This window comes from Bactrocera dorsalis, chromosome 4, assembly GCF_023373825.1.
Source record: "Bactrocera dorsalis isolate Fly_Bdor chromosome 4, ASM2337382v1, whole genome shotgun sequence".
Lineage (NCBI taxonomy): Eukaryota > Metazoa > Arthropoda > Insecta > Diptera > Tephritidae > Bactrocera > Bactrocera dorsalis.
The window spans coordinates 33,976,038-33,989,358 of NC_064306.1; the positions used below are offsets into that span (position 1 = coordinate 33,976,038).

The 13,321-nt window shown below is 32.2% G+C and overlaps 2 protein-coding genes across 3 annotated transcripts; one reads left to right on the forward strand and one right to left on the reverse strand.

Moving 5' to 3' along the window:
* Positions 1-60: 60 nt before the first annotated feature.
* On the reverse strand, positions 61-2,756 carry LOC105231833 (ubiquitin carboxyl-terminal hydrolase 30 homolog). 2 transcript variants are annotated; one of them, XM_011213327.4, is made up of 7 exons: positions 2,575-2,756; positions 1,735-2,495; positions 1,588-1,677; positions 1,205-1,528; positions 926-1,140; positions 738-860; positions 61-673 (listed from the first exon to the last, which is right to left on the reverse strand). In XM_011213327.4, the coding sequence occupies exons 1-6, from the start codon at positions 2,654-2,656 to the stop codon at positions 755-757; spliced, it is 1,578 nt and encodes a 525-aa protein (XP_011211629.2). In that variant the 5' UTR covers positions 2,657-2,756; the 3' UTR covers positions 61-673; positions 738-754. The 2 variants fall into 2 exon arrangements, with proteins under 2 accessions (XP_011211629.2, XP_011211617.2); XM_011213315.4 differs by having other exon boundaries at positions 61-860.
* A 274-nt stretch (positions 2,757-3,030) lies between these two features.
* On the forward strand, positions 3,031-9,410 carry LOC105231824 (exportin-6). Its single transcript, XM_011213303.4, has 13 exons — positions 3,031-3,291; positions 3,430-3,944; positions 4,143-4,295; positions 4,363-4,745; positions 4,823-5,016; positions 5,615-6,027; positions 6,101-6,252; positions 6,314-6,525; positions 6,645-6,818; positions 7,560-7,729; positions 7,792-8,004; positions 8,086-8,509; positions 8,597-9,410. Exons 1-13 carry the CDS (start codon positions 3,289-3,291, stop codon positions 8,669-8,671), a joined length of 3,081 nt encoding a protein of 1,026 aa, XP_011211605.3. The 5' UTR covers positions 3,031-3,288; the 3' UTR covers positions 8,672-9,410.
* The last annotated feature ends 3,911 nt before the right edge of the window (positions 9,411-13,321 follow it).

Genomic DNA, 13,321 nt, shown 5'->3' on the forward strand with positions numbered 1-13,321 from the left:
ACACATATGTATCTGTATGTATGTACATATGTATGAATGGGCTATTGAAACAACATTAAATATAATACATTTCCGTTTTTATTATTTATAAAACGCATATATTTATATGAACGCCAAAAATTGATTTCGAAAATGGTTTAAATACTTACATAAAGATAAATTAAGTAGTTGAACAACAAATGCTTCTTCTGATGAAAATACTATATTTAAAATTAAATGTAACTAAGCGCAATTCACAGTCGGTAAATGCATTTTTTTTATAATTTTCAAATTTCATAATTCCTAGAAAATTTAAGCGCTCTATACTTGTAATATCAAATAATTATATACTATCGATATCCGTATGAAAATCTAGCACAAGCCATAATAAGATCGACTAGTCCAAATGGCACTTGAAATTATTGAGCAGAGAATATGTTTTACATAACACTTAGATTATAATTATATAAAAAATATAAAACGCCAAATGAATGAAGGTGAAGGTAACTTATACACATAAATAAATACATACATATATTTAGCAGAGATCCCAAAATTGCTACAATGAAATAGCCTTTTGCACCATTACATCGAATAGGTTAACATTTAATGCCACAGGCAACTGGAGTTATCTGTTAAATTTGTTTTTGTTTGCATTTCCTAAGCTTCTACACTAGTGGATAATAAACTTAAACTAATAAAAACAATTAGAAACTATAACCTTCACATCAATGATATTAAAATAAGTATGTACCCACCCAATCAGTACCACCACTTAGCGTCGCTGGGGACCGCGGTCATAAAATAGTAAATAAGCTGGTACACTAAGCACTTCCTCTATAGAGACTTCACGCACAACGGTATCTGAGGTGTAAAACCAACTGAAAGATTGTAAAACCCACACATTACAAAAGGTAGTACTATTTATTCAACAAAGAGTACTTACCGATGAGCATTCCTTAAAGCACCGCGACGATAAGTAACGAAATGACCACTACTTGCTTCACCCGAGTGAACCACCACAGCTAAAAGTCGGTAGAGGTTTTTGGGAAACATTGTACCAAACGCTGTTCCATATGAGTCGTGAGCACTGCCGCCCAAACTGTTCATGGGTAGACTTGAGGAGAAGAGAGACATGGTGGAACCCCATGGTGTGCCCGCCTATTTTATTCATATATTAAATATTATATGCGAGTATTCTACAATTAACTTATGTCATACGCACTTGGCTGTTCAAATGAGGCTGAACGAAGCTATATGGTGCCATTGACAAACTCTCAGGAAAATGCACATAGTCTTGACGTTTGCAAATTTGTCCAGTGGGCAGCCATACTGTTCGAGCAATATGTATGCAAAGACAACCGGGCAATTTGGCAAATGTCAAAGATTTTGTATGGTTGGATGTTTCGTTGCATGATTCACATTTTACATCGTTTAGTTCCTCAGATGTTATATATTCGCTCAGCAAATGTCCCAAACTAAGACCAGAACGACGTTGTGATGGTAAATTTAACGTGATGCTATCAAATTTGTCATAACGAACAGTGGACTAAAGACGAAAAAAATCAAGTATAGATGTTACCGTTATGTTTTTAAATTTCTACATACTTTGAAACCGCAACCGTTACAAACGATTTGTGTACCCATAGCGCCTTGAAAGGGTATAGCTACTTGAGCTGGCATTTGATCGGACCATATCTAAGAGGTTTTATTTTAAAAGGATTAAATTATTTTGAAAAGGCAATTTATGCTTACAGATACTCTCCCGGGACCACGACTAAGACGCTCTAATGATCGACAAGATGTAGAAACTCGTTTATTTAGACCTTCTGGCCACCCATGTTTCGTTAATTGGGGTTTTCGTGCACGACTGGCTCGTTCGCCACCCAATATTGGCGAAGCTAATGGATCAAAGTCCATTATTTCCGTTGGCGATGTACCAGCTGCACCTCCTTCACCAGGGCACATTTCACGTTCGCACACTGATGATGGCGAATCTGGTGTATGAGCCTCAGAACGTACCATGCGCATTAAATTTGTTGATTCATCGTAATCGGAATTTAAAAAGTCGGTTAACATAGCACTGGATGGTCTATCTGGTTGATCTCCTTCACCACCCGAAACTGTTATTGGTAATGCATCTGAAAGACAACCAACTTTCTTTGGCCTCAAAGCCTCTTCTTCCAGAGACGCCAATAATACATGGAACAACTCGTGGGCATCATGTTCCTCCTGTGGTATTACCCAACCTAAAGCATGAAGTGCACGCATAACCGCTCCCGGCGAGTAAGGGTCACCCCGCAAAGTAGAATGTGTGCCATTTATTACTTCAAGTGTGTTCAAAAGTGATGATATCAGGCTCTTGCGATCGGAGTTGGCGTTATTATATAATTGAAGCCATGCTATAAATTGAGGGCAGGCCGCCAATGCCTGCAGCAACGTATTAAGGAAGCATGTTTGACCAAAGTTATGCAGTCCAGCGATTTGCCCTCGCCGTTGTCGTAAACGTGACGAACCTATATTTAGTTTTGCATCAAGGGAGGTGGAATGATATTATATATCAGCATATTTGACGCTGTATAGAATAAATTTTACCCGAAGGACCCCAGAAAACAAATGCACCGACAACTGCTGCAACGGTTACACCTGCGGCCATCAAAATTTTCTCGCCTTCCATGGTAAATTTTGAATAAATATTCTGGTTTATTTATATTTTCCGACTTTTCACATTATTTCTTCTCGATATCTGGCTGTGTTTCGATTTACACAGACTTGCCCAATTAGAAAAAATATTAGACATTTCATAGGAAAAAATCTGGCATCTTAAAAAATCAGCTGATCAACGAATTTCAAAATAGATAACACAATTTTTGGATTATTATTACTACACTTATTTGAATAAAATAAATAATAATCAGCTATTATTTAACAATTAAACTCATAGGCAGTTAGATTAATTCAAGTAGGTGGACTGGTTTTCCCAAACACCTGAACTTTAAAACGTCAAGTTTGCGCAAACTTTTAGATATTCGGCATGCGCATTTGCTCAACGTCTATCCCTACTTAAAATAGATAAATAAACGTCAAATTGCCTCCTCTGCCGCAGTATTCGTATTTTATGATTTCGTCGATTTCGTTGTTTCAATGTTTTTCGGAAAACGACAAATATTTTTTACAGAGTAAAAACAACGGAAAACTGTTATGGGCAATTTGAATTAAAAGACTGTTTTATTATAAGAATCAGAAGAAATTTGCACAACTTGATACGTCTTAATAGTGTGATTGACTGCCACCGTGACATACCAGAAAATGGTGAGTAACAGGCGTTATCAGCAGCGCAGTTCCGTAGTAAAAGGGATTGCGATTCCTACAAATTCAGTCCAGCTATGTCTAAATTATATCGGAAACGCATTAAATTCTATCTATATCTATAAAATGGTTTCCTTACAGTCTTCCTCTTTGGCTGTGGTAGAGGCACTACTTCAAGAATTCCACCAACCAGCCACGCCTAATATACGTAAACGTGAAATAGAAACTGAACTAATCGCCTTCAGGGGACAAGCAAGTGCTTGGCAAATAAGCTTGCAGGTGGCTGCTTCTATTGAGACAAATCAGTATCTTTGGTTTTTCAGTACATCAACGCTAGAGCACTGGATTTCACGTCGTTGGACACATTTGACTGCAAACGAAAGAACTTTATTGCGAGAAACATTATGGAATACCTACGCAAATTTATCTGTCGTGAGTGTACAGCGACGACAACGGGACACCTTCGCACAATTGATTGCGCTCATTGGGAAGCGTGAGTTCCCCGACGACCATCCTAGCTATATAATACACTGTTTAGAATTAATACGTTCGGATAAATTCGTACTTGGTGTTACTCTGCTGCGCATCACATCGGAAGAAGTCTTAAATAATCGTGACTGCGTAACAACAGAGCGTCAAAACTATTTTAATTCTTGGTAAGAAAACTTTAGGTCAATTAACTTCTTTTCTCGATTAGGGTAAAATGTTTTTTTAAAGTCAACCTTGTATATGTATTGTTTAGTGGCTCAAATTTTAGTGTTTTCCTTTGTTTAATTTCTTGAAAAAAGTTCTTTTATAAAATGCAATATCCCGGTTCATTGTATTTTCCTAATTCATTTGTGTTTTGTGTTCAGCATATCCATGTGTATACCCGAAATACTGGACTTACTGACTAAGTATTTAATAATAACGGTATACCATATCAACGATAAAGACATCCATTCCTTACCCAATAACTTAGTGGACTATGCCCTAACCACGTCGCTGCCAAATGACAATCAACTCAGGTAACAATCTCCTAAACTATTAATATTTTCGCATTAAATCAATTTCAATTATTTGTTATTTGTGTAGTTCCGCTGTATTGGAGCTTCTAACATGTGTGCAACACCTCGTTTCATGGACACGAACTGAATTGATCTCAGAATATTTTCTTATGAGCATTTTAGACTTGGCACAATGGCGTGCCACCCAGCCTGACATCTCTTTGGCGGCACTATCCGTGCTGAATGAGCTGTTGTATCTGCAGAAGCCACTGCCCCACGCGTTAACCATTATGTCGGGGGTGAATGGTCTTTTGGAGCAGCATAACACTACAAAACATCAAAGTGAAATGTACGCTGATAAATTTAGGGAACTACTGCGGTTATATACCGATCGATATTGGTCGAAAATGGTTCAACAGAATGAGTTATTAGAGTCATTCCTTAAATCGCTTTATTGTTGTACAATTTCAAGTAAGAAATGCCAAATGTGATTTATAGCAGCAGCTATAATATAAGTTTTCATACAAAAATTTATTTTCTTTTTTTAGAAAATGGTGCGTTAGATTTTATGGAGAAGCTGGAAATATGGACTCCAATTATAAAGGGACTTATGTTGAGCTCAAAACAAAACCGTTACAATGATGTTCTATATCAACTAGTCGTAGAGATTATGCGTCGTATATTGTTTGAGTTTAATAAATCCGAGTTGGAGCTTTTAGACAATGAGTTGATTGAAGAAAACGTAAGTATCACAATATTTAAAAGTAAAGAAAGTAGAACCATAAAATATCAGGTTTATGTATGTTTATGTTTAGTCGACTGTTTTTCATTAAAAACTAATTTTTCCACAATATAATACCTAGCAGTTGATTTGTATTATTTTATTGAATGTATAATACTTTACGTACGTATTTCGAGAGTGAAAAGTTTTTTTTATCGGTGGTTACTACATTTAGCAGATACTAGAAATATAGCATAGGCATTTTTAAAATCATAGAGGAAAACAAATATTTTTTGAGACTGGTCGAAAAACTGGTCGAAATTTTTATGTCTGTTTTGAACTGTTCTTAATATAAATAAATTGTTTATCCAGGTTTAAGTTTTTCTTTAAACAAAAATGTGAATAAAATTCAGTCTAACTTGTGCTAAAGGGTTTAAAAACTTGTCTAAACCGAAACTTGCATAGTCGGTTTTGAAACTCACGCTCGATTATAAAATTTAACTATATCTTATCTAACTATAATTTACATTATTTATATTTATTATAATATTTAATAATAATAATTTATTTTTTTTAATATACTCGTGCTTGTGATTTGAATATATTTCTTTTATCCCAGACGCAAACCGAGTGGCAGCAATTCTTGTCGCAGTGCATTGAATGTATAGCTTTGGTTGGCGAATCTCGACCGAATGCTGTTTTCGCACAAGTATCAGCGCATTGGTCGCGTCCTCATGTCTACCTACTGTCTCTAGAAAGCGATCTCGATAGTGGCAAACTATATGAACTAGGCAGAAAACTAAAATCGCAAAGTTTCAACGAGCATCTGCGTGATTTATCAACTGTGTGCCAGGCGGTGGTGCGTTTATCACCACTGTTGGATATCAATTCGCCCGAAGTTGGTGCAGAAGTAACCAGTCAATTAAAATTGCTTACCGAAAATCTATTGACATTGCTCAAATTTTTCACTAGCAACAAAATAGCAACACTCAATCTAGACAAATCGACGTTCCAGACTGATTTTGATTACTTGTGAGTACTTGCCAATGGTTAACCAAAGAGTTTTACTTGTAATTAAATTTTGTACTCTTAAAATTTTTTGCAGATATGCTCAAATACTAATGGCGATACGAAGCATATTACCGATGTCGATTAACCTCAAATACGATGAAGTTATACAAAGCCTCTTTGATGCACTTGGCGCTATTTTATTGCCGAATAATGTAACGGTAGCGCCCATTGTTTCAATATCCGCAAGTAAGTATAATTTTTAATAAAAAAAAAAATCAATTTCACAATTTTTTGTTTGCATTTTCAGGCCAACTGCTGTTGTGCATTTCGACTGTGATAAGACCGAAACGTTTACTGGAGACATTATTCGTTATGCAGCTGATGCAAGCTGGCCTAAAATTGACGCATTTACCACGTCAAGCCATTACCAATATTTATATCAGCCTTATAGGCTACTTGGTATTGCCGTGGAAAATTATGGAAGAGCAGCAGCAGGATTACACAAGCCGCTGCAATCAGGTATGTCATTATGCGTCGTCAGACATCCACCCTAACTAGCTAACTAAGTCATTATGCTGAAATTTTTTACAACTTTTAACCTCAAATTTATTCTAAAATTCTATTCATTTATCTTGCAGCTCTGTGAATATGTGAAATGCCAAGCACAAAATTTCCTAGAATTGGATTCACAAGCATCCGTTTCGAAAATTTCCTCAGTGATGCCCAATAGTTTGGGTATTTTTAGTGAAGTCATTGAATACTTCAAGGATTCTTGCAACACGACAAAAGACATGCTAGCTTTGGCATTCAGGGTAAGAGGAGTTACATTTTTTTAAGAACTTGTACATATGTATGTATACTGTACATACGTGTGTGTATATTTGCGCCTTTGAGATGCTACTTCCTTCTATTTGTTATAACAACCACGTCAATAGAACAAAAACGCTAAAAGATATGAAGAAACTTTCCATATCGGAGCACATTTTTATATTTTATATTTTAAATTTGTTAAATTTAAAAATTCTTAAATAATTTTGTGTTTTTTATTTATTTAATATTCTTTAATTTAATTTTATTTTTTTAATTTTTTTTTTGATATTTTTAAATTTTGAAACTGTTTCAAAAATATTTTTTTTTAATTAAAATTAAACTTTTTTAATTTTTACTTTTAAATTTTTTTGGTTTTTGAAAATATTTTAAATTAAAATTTTGAAAATTTTTCCAAAACGCAAAAAAAAGTTTTTGAAACTAATTTTTTAATTTTTTTTTTTAATTTTTATTTTTTTTATGTTTTTTTTAATTTCTAATTTTTTTTAATTTTTATTTTTGTTTTGTTCTTTATTATAATTTTTTGTTTAATTTCTTTTTTTATTCTACTTTTTATTTAAAATTTTTTATATGTATATTTATTATAAGATTTATTTAATTACATATTTTATGTCGTATTTTTCAAATATTTTTTTTTATTATTATAAACAAAATAATTCAAATGCAACTTTATAAACAAATTCGCAAAAATAAAATAATCTATTTTTAATTTTCTTCATACTTAGCCCATCATTACGAAAGCTTTAATGCTTTTCAACGATTTCGGCATAAGCAATAATGCGATTTCGATTTCCACAGCAGATTTAAGCCTAAGCATATTGCGCAGCTTATTGAACCAATTCGGTGCGCAATTCATCAAAGACATGATAACGCTCTACATAACGGTCAGCAGCAGGTTGGTGCTTATTTTTTCCTCGTAGCGGTTTAATCTTAACTTACTATTATGCTCGTTTGCAGAGAACAGTTGAGTCTCAATCAGCTGACAGTGTTGGAGAAAATATTGCAAATGTTTCAGTTAGTCGTGCAACAGCCGGGTAACACTTGGACCACTATGCTGCCTTCCATACTAAATTTCACAATCGAGCAAGTGCTGCCGCTACTACAACAACACGACTCTAGTTTGGTTGACGGCACTGATTTGAGCAGCACGGTGTACGCGCTTTTTGATAGGTGCGTAGCCACCACATACTTATATTATGCGATTTTTATTATTCTTGGCATAAATTATACAATTAGTTGTTGTTGTTGCAGCATTTTGCTACATAAATGGCAGTATTTCTACAAACCGCACGTGCAGTACAATGGCTCACTCTTGCACACGAGCAGTGATAATTTGCATCCCGAGCACTTTATGGCCATATTGAATGCTTACGGACAGGTGCTAGTGTCCGGCAATGATCCGAACCTCGTACGCAAGGTGTTGCTATCGATGCAAACCGTGAACGAGCGTTGGCGTTTGTTTCAGCGTGCACTGTTTCAGGACAGTTTGCTCATCTCATTTCAGCGTGCGCTCATCAATCGGCTGTTGTCGGGTGAGGGTTCGCTGCATTTCGACCAGTTGGCGAACGTGCTGTACGCCATGGGTCAAGTCGATAATTTGAAGTTGCGTGAGAGTTTCGTAACGGCTGGATTTCCAGTCAATCCGAAATACTTGGATGTGATCTGCTTATCAACTGTGAGTTCTTATAATCAAAAATAAACAAACATGCTGCTATTGTGTTTTTGAACATATGTATTGATTTTTCATCTTTATTTTCAACAGGACATTCCGACATTTTCACAAAAGTTATCCCAACTGATACAGGATGCGCATAGTGTACATTTAACGCAGACATAAAAGATACTTTTTATTAGGTATTTTTCTCGTGACATTTTCATACGACAACACTCAGCGTGTATAGAACAAAAATTATATTTATGTATAAGTATATATGTATGTATATGTAATAAATTTATGTATATGTATGCATTTCATGTAAGACAAGAAATTCACAGTTTATAAATGACTGCTTTATAACAATTTGTATTTGTATTGTATGTGTAACGTATTTAAGAGTATTTAACGAAATCAATCATACATACATAATTAGTGTATATTATTACAATTACGTTTAACTACTCTCATTTATTATAATTTGCACAGCTGACATTAAGGTACATCGTACGTTATATATATTTTTTATTAACATTAATTAATTTTTTTTTTTTATTCTTGTTGCCTTCACATCTAAGTTTAGTTGTGTGTCTCTTTTGTAAATTATTCATATTTTGTGTTTACACTTTTTGCCTATTACACTTTATTACAAATTTATTACCATTTGCCATTTACCATTTACCATGTCATACATACATACATATATTATGTTATAAATTTTTGTGTGCTTCTTATATTTTGTTCAATTTGTCTTTTTTCTTTGTATTTTTTGCAAAGTTCTGCATACTACATACCTGACTCGTGGTACTTTCTCAGCGCAGTTAATTTTGTTTCGTATCTTAGTACATCCTTACATTAAGACAAAACACTTGATTATGATAGTTTATATAATTAATAAAATTAAATATCAAAAATAAATAAATTTGTATATTTTAATTAATGAAGGTTGTGCAAAGTCAAATATTAAAAAGGTTGTAAAAATATGTATGTGTCAAATTATACGAAAATGCCTTAAATCACATTTCTAAAAGCCGCGAAATGCGTTTTGGGACGGGTTATAAATAATGAGTAGAGAGATTCGTTTAAACGTAAAAATTAGTATTTTGTTGTTGACAAATTCGCAAACATTTTCCATTTTTTATAAGCGCTCTAAACATTCCATTTATTTATTCTTTGATTCATTTTAATTTCCAAAATTTTTTTTTACGATTTTTTTTTTATCGTTTACCGCAATAAAGCCTTTTCAAGTAAATCATTTTTGTTTTCAACAGTTAAAACCAAACTGATGAATTAAAATTATAGCCAGTGTTGCGATTTATTTTATTTAAATTTTTTTTATAAGAAATTAAATTGAAATTAAATTTTAATTAAATTTAAATTTTAATTAGATTTTAATTTTATTTTTTATTCCCGAATTTGAAATCCACAACATTTGGAATTTTGGAAAATTAAAATTTTTGAATTTGAATGAAGTACACAAAAACAAAAAAAAAAATTATTAAAAAAAATGTTTTTTTCTTTTAATTTTTTATGATATACTCTGTATTAAAATTCTTAATTTTTATTTTTGAATCCGTTATGTATAAACCAAAATACGGAATTAAAAAAAAATCATTTCAAATGTCAACTAAATTATTTTTAATGCATTATTTGCCACCCTGATTATACAGTTATATAATATATCTTTCTTTCTTCTTTCGAATTGGTTTATGGTAATTTTTGTTAAATTCTCAATACTTTTCTTTAAGAAAGTTAATGTTAAAACACATTTAGATATTTAAATGAGAATATAGGTCTTTCAAAACCACGTTAGAGCAGCTTGAAGTAAACCTTAACCGTTAGTTTGACGTTTCTTGTTTCTTCGTAGACACCGCTTTCGGGGTTATAGCCGTTTCTTGGTACGAAATATTAAAACTACAAATAAATAGGTAATATACTTCAAGGAATACGGAAATGAGGTGTTTTGATTTTAAGAATTGTAACATAATATAAATATTTTTTTTATTTTATCTAACGGTAGGTTAAGTCCAGCTTAATTTGTTATCAAAATGGACTTTCTAAGCCAAATGCATAGAGATAATTCGAAATTTTGACCAGCAGTTTTTCATAAATTCAATTAATTTTTTTAACCTTGAACGTGTTCTCATGCAGGAACAAATTTTTATATTTCTGTTTACAAAATATTCACATTTTGTCTGTGAGTTAGTTTTTTTCGTGGTTTTTTTAGTGACCATCGATTGGAAAGGAACAACAAACATGGCGTATAAAAGGCAGTATAAATTTGGTTACCAATTCCACTAACTTAGAAATTTTCCAATGTTCCCCTAAGTTCTGGATAAGAAAAGTCATATTCAATAGTCTTATCGACTTTTTTCCTTTTAAAAGAGCATTCTAAGACAGTCTATAAATCGTTTTATTATGTATTTCTGCCATTGGCATTCCGACTCATACTCATCTGTCTCATAATTTCGCAAAAGTGTCTATTTATATCTGTAGTCTAATGACGGAGTAGCTTAAGTTGCTGAGCAATTCGTTCAATTCTACAAAACTTCCTTTTAACGGGAAAAATTAACTCAAAATTTTAATGAACTTTACTTTACTACAACTTTGGACAGTCATGTTCAAATTTTGTGTTTATTATTTTTATTTTTTAGAACATTTAATTTAGTGGCTTGTTTTAAAATATATGTATGTTTATGTTAATTTTTGTGAACACAATCAAATTTCCTGTGTTGATTTCTGCGATAGCGATCTAGAAGTTCCTATATAGCCAGATGTATACCAAAATTACCTTTTAAAGATAATAGCTAATGCTAAATTCGAATGTCTGTTATTAACATTTTTGCCTATAGTTCACTCAATAGATATCACTGTAGTCTGCGACAATGCTCAGATTACATTTTCTCACATCTTTCTAAAATCATATTTGCTGCTGCAACATAGCTGACAAAAAGTGAGAGCTAACAGGATATCACACTCTTCTTCTTATCTTCTTATTATTTCTGCAAAATTTCTGACATCAACTCTGGCGCAAAATTACCATATGTGGCTCCGCATAAAAAACCTAGCATACCATAAATCTGTCACTCAACTGGTTATAGTCAACTTAAAGAGGTCGCAGGGTTACTAAAAATTTTGTACTCTTTTTATGAACTTTACAGCTACCTTTACCTTTAAAATCTTTTCGATTAACACTTAACAGTTCTGAAATGATTTTTTTCTAAAATCCGCTTTGCTTTATAAATTTTTTCAATAACACTTTTTCATTCACATTGTACTTTGTACTGTTTAAATAAGTTTCAATTTTGTTAGAAGACAACTTTTTCAAATTAAATCAACTGTCGTATTTGCATAACAGTAAATCTTTTTTCAATTTGTGTGCGTATTACAATTTCGTAACCGCTTTTTATATTATTTTTAGATGTACTTTCGAAAAGTCCATGAGTCCAACTCATGGGTTATAGTTCTGATCAGTACTAAATGTTCAATCATTAGCCCTCTTTTTTACTCTCTATAATTGTGTTTTATACTCTCTTGTCAAAAAAATCTGCTTACGAAATCAGCAATAAAGTTTTCCAATTCAAATCAACACAATAGGATGTGTAAACTGTGTCTCTTTCATTATGCCAGTATGTGTGACTTATGCCAGTTGCCTGTTCCATTCGCTCTTTCCAAAATTTGGCAATTTATCTCTTAGGATAAAAAAAAAACAAGTTTTCTACAGCATTGACAAAATAATTTGGTCAAATTTTAGGTTAGGCTACGCACGTATGTTAAATACTTTTGACAAAGAATGTTTTTCAATTACAATACTTTTATTTTGTAATCACCACTAGTTTAAATATGTCGTCTTTTTTTTAATTTTGAGTTGCCAGACATTGCAAGAGCATTTATATCTACTTGCATACAAATTTACTTCTTACTTGTTGTTTTGTGCTACATTGAGTGCCTCAAATCACACGATTTGTTGTAATAATACCAATCAAACTTAAGTTTGTTTATATCCATTTCTTTCTTTATTTTCCATTACTTATACATTTAACATGTTAACAATAAATCTGGCCAGGATTTTTGCATTTGTTTACTTTTTACGTTTTTTAATTGTTTCAATTTCAACGCTTCATTAAAAACATTTTTAATTTTTATTTTTCTGTTTTTAGATTGTTTTCATAACAAAAGACATGTCACGTTATTTTCTTGTGGTTTACTGTATTTATTACAGTAATTTTGTACATTTGTTGCTTGTTTTGTTTTTGCATTTTCATTTTATATATTTTACTACTATTTGAAGCGTATACAAAGTATGCACCAAGTCAACAAGCAAACGTCGCGCACGTCACTTTCAATATTACTAACATTTACCATTGTGTTTGTATGTATATGCACATAAAATTTGGAGAGGAAAATGCTCGATCATTACAAATGAAAATTTAGACGCAAAAGAAATATTTGTGTATAATGAAATGAGAAAATATTCAAGTATCCATTTCAATAAATCAGCATGAATGATTATCTCTTCGGTTATTTTAAGTGATACAAATCGATTTGGAAAGTATAAAAAACGCTAATAATAGTTAGCTTAGCAATGAAAAAAGTAATTGGGTTGTTAAAAACGGAAAAATTGCAGGTTCTGGTAATTTTAGTTTGGAAATAATAAGCGTGGAAACTGAATTAAGTTTATCAGCATTACTGCTAATTATAGGTTTTCATTTGGAAAGATGTAATTTTTTTTCCTTTTTTAGTCCTTTTTCTTTCCAGCTTTTGGTATGAAAAATAATGGTTTTATTTTTAAATAATTTTTGAATTAGAAAATATTTTATAAATTTTTTATTC

What these genes read in the sequence shown, in the direction of transcription:
- LOC105231833 (XM_011213327.4), bottom strand. Translation starts at nt 2,656, where the DNA reads ATGGAAGGCGAGAAAATTTTGATGGCCGCAGGTGTAACCGTTGCAGCA. An exon ending in GTGGTCCCGGGAGAGTATCT is followed by an intron (nt 1,678 to 1,734) that starts GTAAGCATAAAT and finishes AAAACCTCTTAG; the next exon opens with ATATGGTCCGATCAAATGCC. An exon ending in GTAACGGTTGCGGTTTCAAA is followed by an intron (nt 1,529 to 1,587) that starts GTATGTAGAAAT and finishes TTTCGTCTTTAG; the next exon opens with TCCACTGTTCGTTATGACAA.
- LOC105231824 (XM_011213303.4), top strand. An exon ending in CAGACTGATTTTGATTACTT is followed by an intron (nt 6,028 to 6,100) that starts GTGAGTACTTGC and finishes AATTTTTTGCAG; the next exon opens with ATATGCTCAAATACTAATGG. An exon ending in ACACAAGCCGCTGCAATCAG is followed by an intron (nt 6,526 to 6,644) that starts GTATGTCATTAT and finishes TTTATCTTGCAG; the next exon opens with CTCTGTGAATATGTGAAATG.